Source organism: Chroicocephalus ridibundus, chromosome 7, assembly GCF_963924245.1.
Source record: "Chroicocephalus ridibundus chromosome 7, bChrRid1.1, whole genome shotgun sequence".
In the NCBI taxonomy this organism is placed as follows: domain Eukaryota; kingdom Metazoa; phylum Chordata; class Aves; order Charadriiformes; family Laridae; genus Chroicocephalus; species Chroicocephalus ridibundus.
Genome location: NC_086290.1, coordinates 36,870,374 through 36,887,559, shown reverse-complemented (window position 1 = coordinate 36,887,559; position 17,186 = coordinate 36,870,374). Strand labels below are relative to the sequence as shown.

The 17,186-nt window shown below is 37.5% G+C and overlaps 1 protein-coding gene across 1 annotated transcript in view; it reads right to left on the bottom strand.

Moving 5' to 3' along the window:
* Positions 1 to 1,568: 1,568 nt before the first annotated feature.
* HIBCH (3-hydroxyisobutyryl-CoA hydrolase) overlaps positions 1,569 to 17,186 on the bottom strand; it is a 42,188-nt gene continuing 26,570 nt past the window's right edge. Inside the window, exons 10-14 of the mRNA XM_063341297.1 lie at positions 16,357 to 16,415; positions 15,489 to 15,570; positions 8,179 to 8,298; positions 6,940 to 6,973; positions 1,569 to 2,190 (exon numbers count right to left, since the gene is read on the bottom strand). Of these exons, the coding sequence (XP_063197367.1) occupies positions 2,075 to 2,190; positions 6,940 to 6,973; positions 8,179 to 8,298; positions 15,489 to 15,570; positions 16,357 to 16,415 (411 nt within the window). The 3' untranslated portion in view covers positions 1,569 to 2,074. The remainder of the gene's footprint in view (positions 2,191 to 6,939; positions 6,974 to 8,178; positions 8,299 to 15,488; positions 15,571 to 16,356; positions 16,416 to 17,186) is intronic.

Here is a 17,186-nt window from a genome sequence, read left to right as displayed (position 1 = left end):
CTTTGGAAGCAATTGGACGTGCAAGTCAAAGTTTACTGATTCAGAAGTATATTCTTGCTAAAATGTTTTATGGCCTTTTCAGTCAGAGAAGGCATGATCCCTACTCCCTGGGGATTACTGTGTTTTTTATTAAATATAGTTGCTGAAGATTGCTTCTTTTGTACAAAAATAATGGAATGAACCAATTCTTAAAAATAAATTAAAAATAGCCATTTTTTAAGAATCTAAAACAAATAAAAATTTTAAACAATAAGGGGGGAGGTTTACATTCCTTACAGAACCAGCGTGAGGTAGAAATTTAAGTCATTTTTCAGAAGTTACCCTAGAGATATTAATGGAATCTCTCAACTACTTTTGACTGTCTCGTAACAAATACGTACATGGTAACAGCTTAAATTTTAACAATTTTATCTTAAAGATTCTAGTGCCAAAGCAAGGTGCCATTTTTTCTTGATTTTTCTCTCCATTTTGCTCACCTCTAGTTCTTTGAAAGTCACTGCAGTAGTTCACCTTGATGCCTGAATTTCCTGGACTTTGTTTCCAGGCAACAGCTTCTAGGAAGAAAGGAGCCTTAAGCCAGTGTAGACCATTACTGTCGGTAATAAAAACTGCCCAATGTTGAAAACTCCGTAATGGTTCTGCTGTACCTCTGACTTTTTGATTCCCCAGTGCTGATGACTGACTATGTTATTCTTTAGTCTCATTGGTTCATCTTCAGAGAAGCCAAAATTTGTATTTGTGACCTGCCTGTAACTGTAGAAACAACTAGGAAGACATACTGACGTATGACTTGATTAACCGTAAAAAAGCGCGCAGGCTTAATGTTGAAGAAAGATTAGTAGCTGTGTGTTGCATACACAATAGAAAAATTAATTTTAACCCCCCAAAAGATTATACTTTTATCAAGGGGCTCTGGTTATGTCATCTAACTTCCAAGTATTACTGGTATCAGAACCCAGCAACCTTTTGTACATATACGACCAGGGTTTTTTGATGTGTATTTAAATTTTGATCCTTACAAATACATTTTTTAGGATATGTGGTGTTAAAAAAATTTATGATCCATGTAGCAGCAGATATTTCATGTTTTCCCCTATTTGTTATCTTTGGTACTTATTGCTGTGTCCCCCGCTACTTTTCACAAATTTTCCACACAGCGAACAGGATGTTCACGGGCACAAGCAAACGGGAACCCAGACCTGTTGGTATAGATAAAACTCCAGCCACTTGTAGTACGCGGGCCAGGCTGATCTCTGCCACTAAAATCATCAGGCAATCACTAAGATCAACAGGAAATGTGCCGCTTAGCGTTCAGAGGAAAGTCTGAGACAGTTATTTCTTCACCATTGTAAAACCAGGAAAACTAGCAATTTTTGAATCATGAAAAGCTAACGATGCAGTTCAATCAAACTTAATGGCATTTTTAAAAAATTGGGTTTACAAGCAACAGAACTGCGCTCTCGGCTCTGGCAATATTTTGACATTTGAAACAATGTCTACATCACATAGCAAGACTGAATACTGACCAACTGTTAACTCAATAGAACAATTTCTTGCTCTCAAACGGATAATGTGTCAGTCTGACCTTTTATTTAAAAGACTACTTAACACCATGGATTTAGCATGCCTTGCATTTTCCTTTGTAGCTCTGACTGTTTTAAAGCTTTAAGTATATTTATTTTCATTGTTTAAAGAAGAATCTGAGGCACAATCCCAACTTAACAAATCAGTGACAGAGCCAGGAACACAAAGGTCTCCTGACTTCTTGCTTATTAGGTCATCCCTTAACTATGCTGTCTCCCCAAAAGGTTCCTCCTAAACTAAGAGTTGATGCAAAAAATTACATGTTAGTCATTGTGTAAAGCAGTAAAAATAACAATTTGCCTTGAAGTCATTTTCCCCCTTATTAACCATCATTATGGCAATGTAACAAAAAAGAATGTCCCTGAATGCAAAAAAACAGATTTACAAATCTCAGGGTAGCTAAAAGAGTCTTGTCAAACTTCATCATACTACTATTAACTTTTATATCAGAGAATTAAGCAGATGTATAAGATGTCAATAGGCTTGATCTTTACAACTTGAGATCGTTGTTTCCCAATGGCTTAAAACAATCGTTCACAAATTCATCACTGACTTCTTCTAAAGCAGCTGGCTTCCATCTGGGGGATTGGTCTTTGTCAATCAGCACTGTCAGGTGGAGTATAAAAAGACAAAAGTTACTTGTAAACTTTCTCTAATTAAGATTACTTTAGATTGCATCAAGACAGACATATACAGTGAATACATGGAGGAGAAAAATCAATACGCTTTGGAGAAGATGCAGTTGTTGAAACATAGATATTTCTACTGTAATAAAAATTATGGAGTTGTGACCTGTCTAGAGACATATCGGGGAACCACCTGATGATACAAGGCACAGTGGATCACTTCAGAAGTAGCCCAAGCTTTGAAGGAATAGTCCTGAAATTTGTGCTTTCTCTTAGACGTACTATTCTTGCCTGTCTTCTGCTTTTTCACGTGAAGCTGGGAACAGTATGCATGATGATGCTTTTGGACAAGGGCTTTCACATCTCTGTGTAAATCTGACTCTTTGTAGAGCATAGGAAAAGACTCAAAGTAGGTGCTAAATGCCCAGAGCTAATTTAAGTGCATCATATAAACTAATAACGAAATAACTAATGATGAAAGAGTAAAGCAGAGTATCTTTGCGGGAAAATCAAGAATATTCATTTGTAAATACTGACAGATACTGCAGACCTATGAAGATTTAACTGTGAAGATTTGTATAACCTTAGTATGTATACTTTACTCTGTAGGCTGTGAAACACACATCACTGAAGCTAAAATCATCAGTGAATGAACTGCATGTTAAAACTGTAACAAGAAATACCAATGCTCAAAAAGCATTCCTTGTATCATAGGAATGTTGAAGGCACGTCAGCAGGAACAGCTGCACTAGCAAACAACAGTAAGACAAGAAAGATTTTATTTGTGCGTAAAAATGAGCAATATGAATGGAATTCCAGAGCACCCTTCCGAGCACCTTTGTGGCTCCAAGAAAATCCATAAAGGTGCTATTCAAAATGTGAAATTTTTATAATTTAAAAAAGAATAGCTTTAGTAACTGTAGCTGTCCAGGATGCACTGACTACCCAACATTCCTCCTCAACACACCCTCTCTTCAGATGTGTGATATCAGCACCTGATTTGGAGATGCACCTGTGTCCTGGGAGACCTCCCGACTGACACAGCACACAGCATATAAGGGAGGGTGGGCAGAAAGTACCTTTCAAGTTTCTCTGTTGAGAATAGAATTAATTTGTTTGTCCTTTCTGGCAAAGACTTCAGAGTAAGGTGGTTTTAAAGGCACACAGACAAAAGATACTCGCAGGGACTAGATAGTTTGAAGACTAACAGCTAAGGTAAGTTTTCATGTCTTTCTAAATGGACTTCATTTGTGGTGACTAAGCTACAACTATCCAGGATGAGAAATGTATAAAGGAGTTGGATTGTAAATTCAGTGGAAAGAATGCCCACCTAAAGATTGTGTCTTATCAAAAGACAGGCATTAAGGCAGTTTGTGGTAAAAAATGTGACTTGAAATCTTCTTTTTAACTCTTCCCTCTATAACCAACTCTTGGAAAATGCCTAGAAAATAAATACTGTTCAAATTACAACTGCACTAATTAATATTTCTGTAGCTGAAGACATACAGGCATTGCAACTCTTTAGCTTGCATCTCCAACGAGAATCGGAGCCCTGTGTCAATTTACCTGCAAGTACAGGGCTAAGGACTCCCTGGACACAAATAAACACACTTTTGAAGAGAAACCCATTGTAGATATAGAAGCTGCAATTCCATGGAGAGTAGAACCCATGTGGGCAATTCTTTAAAAGAAATGTGCTTTAAGAGAATGATTTTATTAGGCCATTCAACTGGGTAACTTAATGAAAAGTTATGATTCTACAAGTTAATTTTAAATATTATGATGTGAAGCGATTGATTGGTTTGGGTCAAAACATATAATTGTCCCAAATCAACTATGTTTATTCCATCAGAGTAATACTTGTCTAATGACTTCAACTGAAGTTGAAGGTCATGATCTGGCCAAAATAATCTTAACTGTTATCCACAAAAGACAACACTGACTAGAGACGCTTTAAATAAGGCGGGGTGGGGTGGGGAGGGAAGTCCATGTGTATTCTATTCTGAAGACTTCCAAGATAAATTAAGGGATGTTCATTAAAATAACAGTAACTGAACATAGACATTGTGTTCAGGGTTTGTTGTTGTGGTTTTTTTACCTCTTCAAAAATAAGAAACAATTCAAAAACCCCTCTGTTCAGTAGCAGTGACCTCACCAGAGTTAAAGTAGTGTTCTATTTTTCAGCTTCATTCAGCACAGTCAAAACAGTGATATTTCTAAGCACCTGAAATTCTGTTGGTTGCAATGAAATCTCTCTACCTACTTGCTGACTGCAGGGGGTTTGCGTGCCCAGGGTAAGGCTGCCAGCACTGCAGGAGAGAGGGCAGAAGCCATACAGAAGTAAGATCTTTGCAGGGTCAGCAATATGCAGAAGGCCTTTACAATTCCATTTGAAGTGTACATTCCTGCACAAATAGTTAGGAGGCTAATTTAACAGATTTCTGTACCCTCAAGCTGCTGAGATTGTAGCGTACCTGGATATGTTTGAGCCCAGACTCCAAAAATGACACTTTTCTTATGCAGTAAGAATTAAAAAACAAAATTGTTGGAAATTACCCAAATCTTTGCATTTCTTAGTTTATGTATTATTCTATAAATCAAGGTGAAAAATGGATCTCTAAAGTATTTAAAGACCGCATTTACCATTATATGGGAAAACGCTGATGAAATATGATCTTTGTATTTTATGCTTTAAGGGTTTAGGCTTCTACTTAGTAGCCCCAATCACAAGTGGGGAAGTAGATTTGGCAGCAGAGTTTCAGTCTGGATGAAAGAAAACTGGCTAAAAGAAAAATGAAATTTTGACCTCAGGTCAAAGCAGGTTTAAAAAGCTTTTAAACAAACTCTTTCCCTAGCATGCCTATTAAAATTACGGTTTGAAGCAGATAAAAACTGTTATTAAAACCTGACCAATGGCCATTGCTGCTGAAAAAAATCTTCAAAAACTAAAATCTGATTATTATATCTTAATTTTGCTTTGTGGTAGACAGTCAATAGCTGGCTCTTAAATGCTTGGAATATAATGTTTTAATGAAGAAAAAGCTAATACTTAACACTTTTATCATTTTCATTTTTATTCATTATGGTTGATCCTGTGAAGTACTTAATAATTTTACTTCCTACTAAAAAGGATGCTCAGCACACTGTTGGATAATGATTTCTATGAGATTAGACCCAACTACAAAAATGATTTTTGAGTCCGATTCTGCACCACTGTTAAACAAGAGAAACAATTTTAAGATGACAAATCTGAGAACAAGATATATGCAGTAAGCAGAGAAGAAAAGGGCTTCAAGAACAAATTATTATTCTTAGCAATCCCCCCAGTGCAGCTGGATCTCTGGTGGGGTTTTTTTCTTCCCCTGATATAGTTAAGCCTTTGCTATGCCATCCTCTGTAAAAGAGGAGCTTCCCAACTGCTGTTCTTGCAGGTTCTTTCTTTACAAGCAGTTTGTATAATATACTGACATGTGACTTGCTTTTGTGTTCTACTGCATCCCCAGATGGTTTAATGACCTTGTGCTTTACGAGTGAGAATTTGGTTTGTTGTTCATCTGACTCTCAGACTTTGAATTTGTCGCTTCCCAAATAACTACATTTCAGCAGTTTATATGGTGGTTTAGAATATATCCTAGGAATATTCTTCTTAAGATATCTTTGTCCCCATTACACAATGAATGTACATGTACTTAATGCATGTAGTAAACTCTTCAAAGGAGTCTCTGCTAATAAGTGCTAAAGATTAATTAAAATCAGAAACTTTTTCCATGTTGTACAAACAAACTTTGCATCTCTCACCCCAGGCTATCTTTAACACAATATTATTAATAGTGAATGCTCAAACGAATATCCACTACTTTATAAAGACAGATATAAAAAATGAGGAGGAGGTGATAATACATACTCAAGTATGTAAATGTGTGACTTACAAGCCAGGTTCCCTCAACCCCAAAGTGTTATTCATCCAAATGTTTTGTACTGTAAGCTCCTTGGAAAAGGAAACGCCTCTGTTTTGTTTCATCTTGTGCTGTATAGTACATAAATAATTACTACAGTTTCCAACAGATGTGACACTGGGTTTGACAAACTGCATAGTGAATCAGCAGTAGAATCAAGGACGCAATCTAAGTTTGTCCCCTAGTTGAACTTGCTGAGCTGCTGCTCTACTTTTACCACTACCTATTTTGACTAATGCCTTAAAATGCTGAATTATTTAAGTTTACATATATGACTTTTTAATAGTAAGACACCTTTATACAGAGATATGTTGGACATGGGTGAAAGTAGTCTCTGTTCTAACAACTTTCTAAGCAAATAGCTGTTCCTGACTTTGAGTCTTAAACCATCTTACAGCTGGTTGAACCAGCTATGTGGCAACACTAAGTCTAGACACATAAATGATACCCATAGCTACTCACTACTACCAGCATTAAATATATTTTGAACTTTCCCAATGAACTGGTGAAACCTTTTCACGGTGCTGCATTACCAGGTGGATAAGTAACACCAGGAAACTGAGATTACACAAAGGAAACAACATGGCTGTTACACTTTGGAACAAATAATAACTTTTGGCCATACAAGAGTCCAATGAGCAAAAACTGCAGCAAGCTGGGAAGTGTTCTCTGGGCTGCTGCTGCATGTGCTTTTCTTAACCTCTAGAGAAGCAACACAACAGTGAGTTTGCATATTATTAAATTTGAGAAACATTTCTGGTGTGCATGCTTACCTGCTCGAACCCCTTCATAGAAGTCGTGGCCTCTCTGAAAGACACAAAAACAAGCTGTAACGTGACAGATTCTATTTATTCCGTCTTTCCCTATCCCACTTCTGCTTGAAATGTAAATTTTCAAGATTTGGTTAAATCCCACTTGTACTGTTCTCATCTAGTTCTGCTTTCGCCTTACTTTGAGCTCTCTATGCTCTTGCTTAAATGCACCCACAACTCTTCAAATCAGTGTGTTGAACTGTAGTTGATCAGCCAACTTTTATGCAGTGCAAGCTCTCTCTCTGCGTGACACTTCATAGATTTTTCTGAAGAGTTTTGCATGATGAGGGCTAAGGTGTGTAGGATTAGAAATTCCTCAGAGAAAGGCCAGTTTTCAGGAATTGTGATGTATTCTGTATACATGAAACAAGTTGCAGTTAAATGGATTCCTGGAAACATCCAGTTTTGTTTTTTTATAAAGGTAAACCTAGCATTTAAATCCCTAAGGATGCTTCACTAGCAATGGAGCAACAATACTAGTTTCAGGAAAGATATGGTAAGGACACTGTCAGGATCTACAACATATCAGAATGATATACATTTTCAAACTTTTTAAAAAACATTTACTTTATCACAAATCATTTAATCAGATACATAAAAATCTTATTTTAAAATGTGACAAAATTAATAAGGGTGCCACGGGGAAGCTTTGAGGAATCTGCTCAGATAATTCATTTAGCAACTCTGTTCTACTGAAAGGATTGCTTCCTCATATGTTCTCCAAGTACTCAGCCCCTACTACAAATAGTACTAAAATCTCCTGTTTCCTTTAATAAACTTATCACAGCGCTCCTGAAAGGCAGTGATACACAGCTATTCCCACCCTGCTGACAGGAACTGAGGCACTGAGAGCAAAGTAATGTAAATAGGAAATCCGGTCAACAACACCAGAGTTCTAAAATTATGGTCCAAATACAAAACTTCCTAGATTGTATAACATTATCATGGTTTTCTTAACAAGTCCTCTACCATTCCCAACTGACCATCATTACTGTGATCTTCTTAGAGTTGCATATAAATATGTGGAACTGGAAAAAAGAAAGTGACAGCCTAACAAACAAAAAGAAGATACTGGAAAAAAAATCCCTATAAATTTTGAGCCCTTAATGTAAAGTATAGAAAACCTAAGTGTCTGACAGGCTCACTGCCCCTCCATGGCTGGAAAGAGACAACGGGCTCAGCGCTCAGCTGCCTGCTTACCATGCATGCTTGGCTCAGTCTGTATTCCATTGTGAGTACGTCTTGTAAGCTCATGGAAGCTCCTTCTCTGAGCTGTCTGAGAGTCATCTTTAAGGATGTAGGTGACATCTTATTAATAGTCTGGGGAAGATATTAAAAATGTTTTTTATTATCTTCAATTTAGACACTTCTGTAAGTCTCTCTTTTTTGCATTTTAAATTTCAAGTAAATGATGGTACTCTTCTCTCTGAGCTCACTTACGTGGTACCTATCCCTTCTGCTCCCTCCCACCATGCTGTCATACTAAATGAACTTACTTGCATAAACTTTTATCAGCAAGATCTTGTGGAAGCATGCCATCACTTGTGGAAAGCCTAGAACTCCTAAGGTCACGTCATTTATTATCAAATTACTACTAGTCAGAGAATCTAACGCAGCTTAAATGATTTCCAAACAGATACTTTTGTAAGTGAAGGTGAGCGTTACAGGCAATTATACTCCATTTTTAAATATAAATGTATAGTCTGAATTGCTCTTAGATGTTACCGATATTGTAGCTGATAATACTATTGTACAGCACTTACATTTTATTTAGTACAATAGTCAGAGTTTTAAGGTAGCAGTGGTGAGAATAGCCACAGACTTTAAGTAGTTGCTTTATGATCATCTGCAAAAACCAGACAATATACTGAGAAGAAATTTGTGGAAGAAAAAAATATTAAAAGAAATCAAACCTAAATGCATATTTGTCCAGGCTTCTTGTCTGGGATCAACAGATACTGCAGTAATTTAGCCTTACATAGCTCTGCTGATGGGAAGCCTGGAGGTCTTGCCTTCTTTTGACAGAGCTACAGGCTATAAATATTATGCAACAAACAGGATCTGTTTACGGCACACAAACAAATGCTGTAAATCTGGCTCTCATGATTATCCTTCAATTAACAGCATGCCAGTAAACAGTAGGGGGAGGTGGGGAGAAAGATGAAAACCTAGTTAAGAAAACAGAGCTGAGCTTTAAAGCTTTCAGGGTTGTGGGAGAAAGGAGCTAAATCTTATTGTTGTTGATCTTTGTTTTCTTACTCTAAACAAGACTACTCTTTCCCTGTAAACCCAACTAAAAGCTCTGTATTATTCACAGTACAATAGACATTTCCTGTTAATTAGGACATTTTTACCACTACCAAAAAGTGGCAGATGGTAAGATTTGCCTCTTTACATTATTTTCATTGCAGACATTAGACTCCTTATTCACAGACTGAAATGGCAGGTTTCCAGTCATTAATGTTTTTTCTGGCTCCCAATTACTCTTCATGCCTCTTCAGACACCAGCTGATACAGCAGTGACCCATTTTGCCTAGTTAAGCTGGAAAACATGCTATTGCTATACAAGCAGGAGGCTGTGCAATTGTACCTTAAAAGCACTGGTTCTGTCATTCTATTATTTGCATGTTGACCACTCGCTTGAGAGAGAAGCTGGTTTAGAAAGAATTAATGCTGGCTCAACCTGTCAGCATTTCCTGCGTTCTGGTAAACCTCTCTAACAACAAGCTACCTTTCAGCAGATAAGGAAACCAGCTATACCTCTAATTACGTCACTATGTATGTCTCAGATGGATAGCAATTTTTAACTGGATCCCTTATTTCCCATAAGATGCTCTTGCTGGCTGTACCTTTGAACTGGACCTTTTCTCCTTTGAGTTTTACATTCTGTCGTCTAATTAGAAAGTCTTTGCTCAGACCAGGTTAAACAGTATGCACAGTGCAACCAGATGGTTTCCTAGGTGAAAGGGTAATGGCAACTTCTTTCTGGTCAAAGAAAGCACTGAAATGGGGAAGAACTGAAACTAGCACCTAACTAGTCTAGTGCATCCAGCAGCTGCCTTATCTTGGCATATCAATGAGGCTGAAGGTGGAGGAGGGACTGCCATAAATGAAGCTGAAGGAAGAGGAACAAGGAAAGAAAATGGGTAGGTGTAATTGCAGAAAAATGAGTCACCAGTGTATCTATAAATAAATTCTCCGTACGAAGAGGAGGAGGGGATCGGTGCTAGGGAACAAGCCTGAAAAGGAGATAGGATAGGCTGAAGTGGGGAGTACTAAAATGCAAATAAGTCTTCATAGAAGTATTTGACATCTATTCCAGTATCTTTCACACCATCTTGATTTCAACATAATGATCCTGAAAGCTACAAGCTGAATTTGCAATAGATCTGAATTCCAATAAGATACTGTCAGAAGGTGACCAAATTAAGTGTCACAGACTCAATGGAATCCCTTACAAGAGTAACAGCTGGAATAGTGGCTGCCTCTTGTCTCCACGGCCCATTGAAGTTTCTCACCTGAGCTGCTTAGGGTCCTTGAGGGAGGCTTTCTTTAAGTTAAAACAAAACAAAAAAAACAACTCCCAGAGGTCCAATGTACCAGTTCCCTTTCAATAGATGAAGACACCCATCACTTACTCTCTGAGATACCAAAGCATTTGTTTGTCTGCAGCAAGCAATGGTTCTGGACGAGCTTTGATTAAAATATGAGCATCTAGCTAAAGCATCACAGGAAAGCTACTTAAGGACAGACATATCATTCTCTTACTGGTCTGTTAACAGAGGCTTCAGAATGCATCTTTACTTGAATTCAGCACTACCAAGATACCATCCAGCTTCGTTCCTGTCATCTATCATCTCACCCACTTGCTGCACGCCCATTTAAAGTTTCAGGAGCTAGTGTCTGCATCCCAGCCTGACCAGTAGATCTGGACAAGGTGTCTTATAATTCCTAGCCTCTGCAGTGTCCTTCACAATACACTGGAATTCATTCAGTAACAGTGAAGGCTAGTAAATAATGAAGTATCAGTGCTCAGAAGGTGCACTGTCCTGCCAAAGAAAGCTGTCAGAAAGCATCGTGTGAAAGCCAAGTCAAACATCAGATGCTTTTCAGGTTTTGACCCTGCATGTTTACTTCATCCAATTAGAAGTGGTACTTCTGTCACTCAGATCAAAGCTTTATGGCTCATGTAAATCCTGAAAACAAAGTAATGCTATAAAGTAAAAGATTTAAAAAAATATTTCACTACGAATTCAAAAAGTGTGTTAGTACTCTGGCTTTCTACCTATTTGTAACTGGATTCAAAATATGATTTAAATCGTAAAGCCATTCTCAAGTAGAATTTTAACAACTTTACATTTTTCTTACTCGTGCAAACCACTTCAGTATCAGATGTGTGAAAGCCTGCCAATCAGGCATGTTTTGAAAGTAAAAATCGGAAGTACTGTAAATTGAACAGAACAGGATACCTAGGATAGCATGGCTCACAGCATACTTGGATTATAGCAGAACTAGTGTTCTGTTTTATTAATGCTAAAAGGTATCCGTACATCCAAGGTGTACCTCCAAGTTAGGGTATTTGTATTAGACTTTCAGTTAGGGCTTATTCCATAAGCTTATTAATATATCATAATAAATACACAGGGAAACAAAAAAAATAAGCATACACATTGCTGTTACTGAATCCTTTAAAACTTCTATATTTATCATTTGAATGTGCTGTTGTTCCTGTACCTGGACACTAAAGTAAAAGCTTGGTTTCACAAAGTGACAGGAAACATGCAGGGGCATACTCTTGGTACTGTGACACTACTGATGAGGAAAATTACTTGCTTCACACAAGTCAGCAAACTGCTATCAAGGATAATGTCTGATAATCTCAGACTGTTGTGGTTTTGTTACGTGTTCCCTGCTCTAACCAGTTCTTTGAACTCTGCTCCTCTGAGCAATGTGAGAGCAGGCTCGGAGTGTGGGTGTTGTAAGTTGCTCAACTGCCAGGGTGCAAATGACCATTCTTCCTCCAGCTACAATTAAGTTTAACTACAATTCTGCTTCCCCAGTAAAACAAAACCTCCAGTTTAACTGGCAAGCATTTCCTGGAGAAATTTATATTCCTGGAAAAATTTATACCTGAATCCCTTTTTAACACACACACACCTGCCCCAAATGCATTTTCCTTCTTTGGTTTTATGGATCTTTTGCAGAAGAAATTAAGTATCCAATCCTACAAATTTACTTAATCCTACTGGCTTAGCACAAAATGTGTGCTGTTAGAGACTTGTCTGAAATTTACATACTTGTTCACACTAATAAGCCTTGTACCTGCTAGAAAATATTAGTGGTGGGTTTTTACCACAAATTTCTGGGTGGACAGAAGCCACTCATATTCACACAGTCTCATCTCTTGAACAGATAATTGTTTGGGAACTTCTGGCAGCTCCAAGGACAGTCTTTCATTTACTAATCATATGAAAGAAAAAGGCTGCTATAAAGTCCTACTAAAGATATGAAATAAAATTAAAAAAAACAAACCTGAAGAAGCAACAAAAGATCTTTATTTTTGTTCAGGAATTAAAAAAAAAAAATCAGTTGCACAAAATCATAACTTTGAAGTAGATGACAGTTTTCAGTTCTAGACTAAAAATATGAAACAAATGTATCCCCCTAAAAAGAAGGAACAAGAACTTTTTTTTAAATAGGAGGGATTTGAGTTAGAAGGCTGCAGATGGAGGAAGCAAGTCAAGCCGGGTCTGGGTAACTAGAGCAAATGCGGCAAACAAATTATCTAGTTAACATATTTCAGTAATGAAGTGTTTCCACACTCCTTGCACCTTTTCTAGTAGAAACTGTATTTTGAAAAAAGCACCCCTTAAGGGTTATAAGCCATTTTTAAAAGTTCCACTAGGTCTGATTATGTTTTAAAGTGCCATAAAATTGCATGAAATTAACTTAGGAAAAGCTGTATGTAAATAATTCTTGATTGTTTTCAACCTCCACTGAAACTAATCAATATAATATGCCTGCAGAATTCTATTAAACTTTATAAAATCTAGAAATAAAGTACTGCCTTGTAACTCAATACTATAAAGAAATATGAGCCACTAAAAGTGACTGCTATTAACATGCTGTCAAACTGTTTCAATAGACCTTAATATTACTGCTTACCCTGCCATCTATAACATAGGGAAAAAGTGAAGAACTGAATCATACAGCCTTTACAGTTTGGGGGAAAACCATGATGGTAGCCTGTGGTAGAATTCAGGTCTACAAACATAAAATTATTCTTCTGGCACTAGCTCACTTGACTACTTTATTCAGTGAAACCTGAATACTAGTTGCGAAAAAAAAATTAGCTTTCCCTTTCATTCAATTTTGTTTTGTAATACATACGCTGAACTTCTTGCAATGTACTAGGCGTACTGGTTGGCACAAGGATAATTTTAAAACTTCCTTTCTCAAAAACTGTTTGAGAGTTCCAGTGACACAATGTTAAATCTTTAACCAAAAACTAAAACCAAAAATGTGTCTGTGTTATCTGGGACAGGATGCCTAATGTTAGTGATACTACATTATAAGATTATATTCCTTCTGCTCAAATGAAAGTCCAAAGATGATGGATGTTTTCTTTTATTGAAAGTGCAGGATTTCTTCTGTGATCTGTTACCAAAGTTAAAACAAAGCTTTGTTGGACAAATGCTTGTGTGCTATCCAATTTTAAGTAATATTTGAAGAGCTCCAAGACAAACCTTTACAAGGCACCAGAATACAGATACTTCAAAGGAAAAAGAGAAAATACACACATTACTTGTAAATGAAAGTAAGTGGCTTCTCGCTTCTGAGGCTGAAGTGTGTAATATTGCTGTACATTTTTTTGAGTAGTGACTGTATCCAACACTCAGAAATGCATTAAAAGGATCAAAAAATACTTTGTGATGACAAGTTGCTTGCTGCTTACCCAAATGAGATATCTAGTATGGAAGAAAACGAGCAACACTGTTCTGGCACTGTTTTATTTCAACCCTTGGCACTGAATGAGAAGCTATAAAAGGAACCTTTGTCACCAACAATCCCCTGCTCATGGGGAGGGGAAATGGGAAAGAGTTCTTGTTTTTTTTACTAGATTACAATTTCATGCAACATATGATGGTATTCACGTTGTATGCTTTTACAGAGGAATATTCTTGTCTGAGTGGAACTACTGGCAATCCCACAAGACTGTCCAATGTCGTATTGGTGTTATGTAGTATTAGTTATGTTAATAAGGTGACTAAAGTCTGCCCCATGAAAAGAAAGTAGAAATCCAGACTTAACAATGTCGGAGCAACTGACATAATCTAGCTGGACTTGTGCAAAGCATTTGACACTGTCCCACACAACATACTTGTGTCTAAATCAGAGACGTGAATTTGATGGATGGACCACTCAGTGGATAAGGAATTGTCTGGATGGCCACACTCAAAGAGTCAATGGCTTAATGTCCAAGTGGCGAGCAGTGATCAGTGGTGTTCCTCAGGGGTTGGTACTGGGACCGGTGCTGTTTAACATCTTTGTTGGTGACATGGATGGTGGGATTGAGTGCACCCCCAGCAAGTGTGCTGATGACACCAAGTTCTATGGTGCTGTTGACATGCTGGAGGGAAGGGATGCCATCCAGAAGAACCTGGAGAGGCTTAGAAAGTGCGCCTGTACAAACCTCATGAAATTCAACAAGGCCAAATGCAAGGTCCTCCACGTGGGTCAGAACAATCCCAAGCACAAATACAGGCTGGGCAGAGAATGGATTAAGAGCAGCCCTGAGGAAAAGGACTTGGGGGTGTTGGTGGATGAGAAGCTCAACGTGAGCAGGCAATGTGCGCTTGCATCCCAGAAACCCAACCACATCCTAGGCTGCATCAAAAGACGTGTGGCCAGCAGGGTGAAGGAGGTGATTCTGCCCCTCTACTCCACTCTGGTGAGACCCCACCTGGAGTACTGTGTGCAGCTCTGGAGTCCTCTACACAAGAAAGACATGGACCTGTTGGAAGGTGTCCAGCGAAGGGCCACGAAGATGATCAGAGGGCTGGAGCACCTCTCCTATGAGGACAGGTTGAGAGAGTTGGGGTTGTTCAGCCTGGAGAAGAGAAGGCTCTGGGGAGACCTTATAGCGGCCTTCTAGTTCCTAAAGGGGGCCTACAGGAAAGGTGGGAAGGGACTCTTTATCAGTGAGTGGAGCAATAGGATGAGGGGCATCAGTTTTAAACTGAAAGAGGGGGGATTTAGATTAGATATTAGGGAGAAAATCTTTACTGTGAGGGTGGTGAGGCACTGGAACGGGTTGCCCAGAGAAGCTGTCAATGCCCCATCCCTGGAAGTGTTCAAGGCCGGGTTGGACGGGGCTTGAAGTAACCTGGTCTAGTGGGAAGTGTCCCTGCCCATGGCAGGGGGGCTGGAACTAGATGATCTTTAAGGTCCCTTCCAACTCTAACTATTCTATAATTAAATAGCTAACAAAAATAACACAAAGACATTACCTCTAGCTGCTTAATGGCAAAAGGAGAACCATCTTGCTTTAATTTTTTAACAATTTCTTCCATGCTATTTGCTGAAAAAAGACTAAAAGGAAAAAAAGTAGTTAAGAAATGAATGAACTGCTTTAGCCTTCCTCTTCCCTATCAAGTGCTAGTAACACAGAAATTAGAAACAGAGCGTAACCCTCTGATTTGGCTTTTCTTAGCAATGCGTTCCCTGTTCAGTTTTAAGTAACTCAGTTGACAGGCATCTCCTCTTCCTTTACAGATCTCCAGCATTTCAATAAACTTCACTTACAAACTCTGATATTTATCCAGAAACTTTAGTTACTACCATCGGTCTTATCTGTGTTTTTATAATACATCAAATGTTTAGCTATCAGTTCTGTTCTATTGGTTTGGTGTCAACATCTCTAAACTTGCTTATTGCCGTACTTCTTCAAAAGTTTTAGGTGCTTCTTATCACTCTTATTCTTCCCTTTCTGACACACAGAAGTTCCAAACAATCAAAGAAATGGCCTTATATCAATGAGTATAAATGTGCTATGTAACATTTCCTGTCCAACTGAACGATTACTCTCAGAAATCCCCATCCAGTTTCTATAAAAAATGTTTTTTCATGTGCCATAGGGTAGTTTAATATAATGGTCTGTGAATTAGGCAAATATGCTCAAGTATTCAATATACTGATGAGTGAAATATTTACTGAGCTTCAGATAAAGCTCCCTAAAGACAAAAAAGTTTAAATTACTACCTTGAATGTAATTTCTATCACCTTATCTGGGGAACACTGATACTGTTACTGGATTTAACTTCATGTTCTCTATCCAAGAGAATAAAAAAAAAAAAAAAAAAAAAAATTACTGAATACCTGTTAATCTTCTCCATATGTTCATTAAGTACAAACTCCTTTTCTTGATCAATTTTGCTCTATTTAAAAAAAAATTACATATTTTACTTGGGTTTTTAGAGTGAAAAACTTATCAGTACTGAAAAATTCCAATGACTTGTGTTACAGAAATATCATATCGTAAAAGAACATTAATATTCATAGGACACTGAAATTTTTAATGAGTTACAGTTTTGTTTTACAAAACATTACTGTATTTTTTACAGTAATGTTTTGTTTTTTTAAAAAAAGTTTGGTTTTCTTAAAAAGCAAACAAACACGTATATACATTTTTTTTTAAATGATGAAACAAAAAAATGCATTTCTCTTCTTTATCTTTTCTCTGTTGTTTTACAAAATTTTATTTAGAAAACTGTAGTGTGAAAAATATGCTGGCCTTATGTGGAAAGGCTGTCAAATGTTTCAGATTTCCTGGGGTTTAGAATATAAGCAGATGTTTTGGTAACAGCAGCTGACGCTGGGAAAGGTTCCCTTCAGCTCTGATACGTAAAAATACACAGCTTCCTTTTCCTTTCCATGCCATCTTGTAAAGCAGTATACTGCAACATATAATCACTCCTATTTCATAGCTTTCTATTTTGTCAAAATAATCAGTACTACTATGTAAACTGGCTTATCCCATTTATTTTTCTAATTAATCTTTATATATGAACTTAGTAATTCCAAAACACAAATAAAAAGAGTAGACACTGCTCATTTTAAAGCCAAACAACTGAGGAGTACTACTCAGATTGACTGAATATATTGAATCCTGATTTGACTCCAGAAGTTTCCTTTCTTTTGCAATAAAA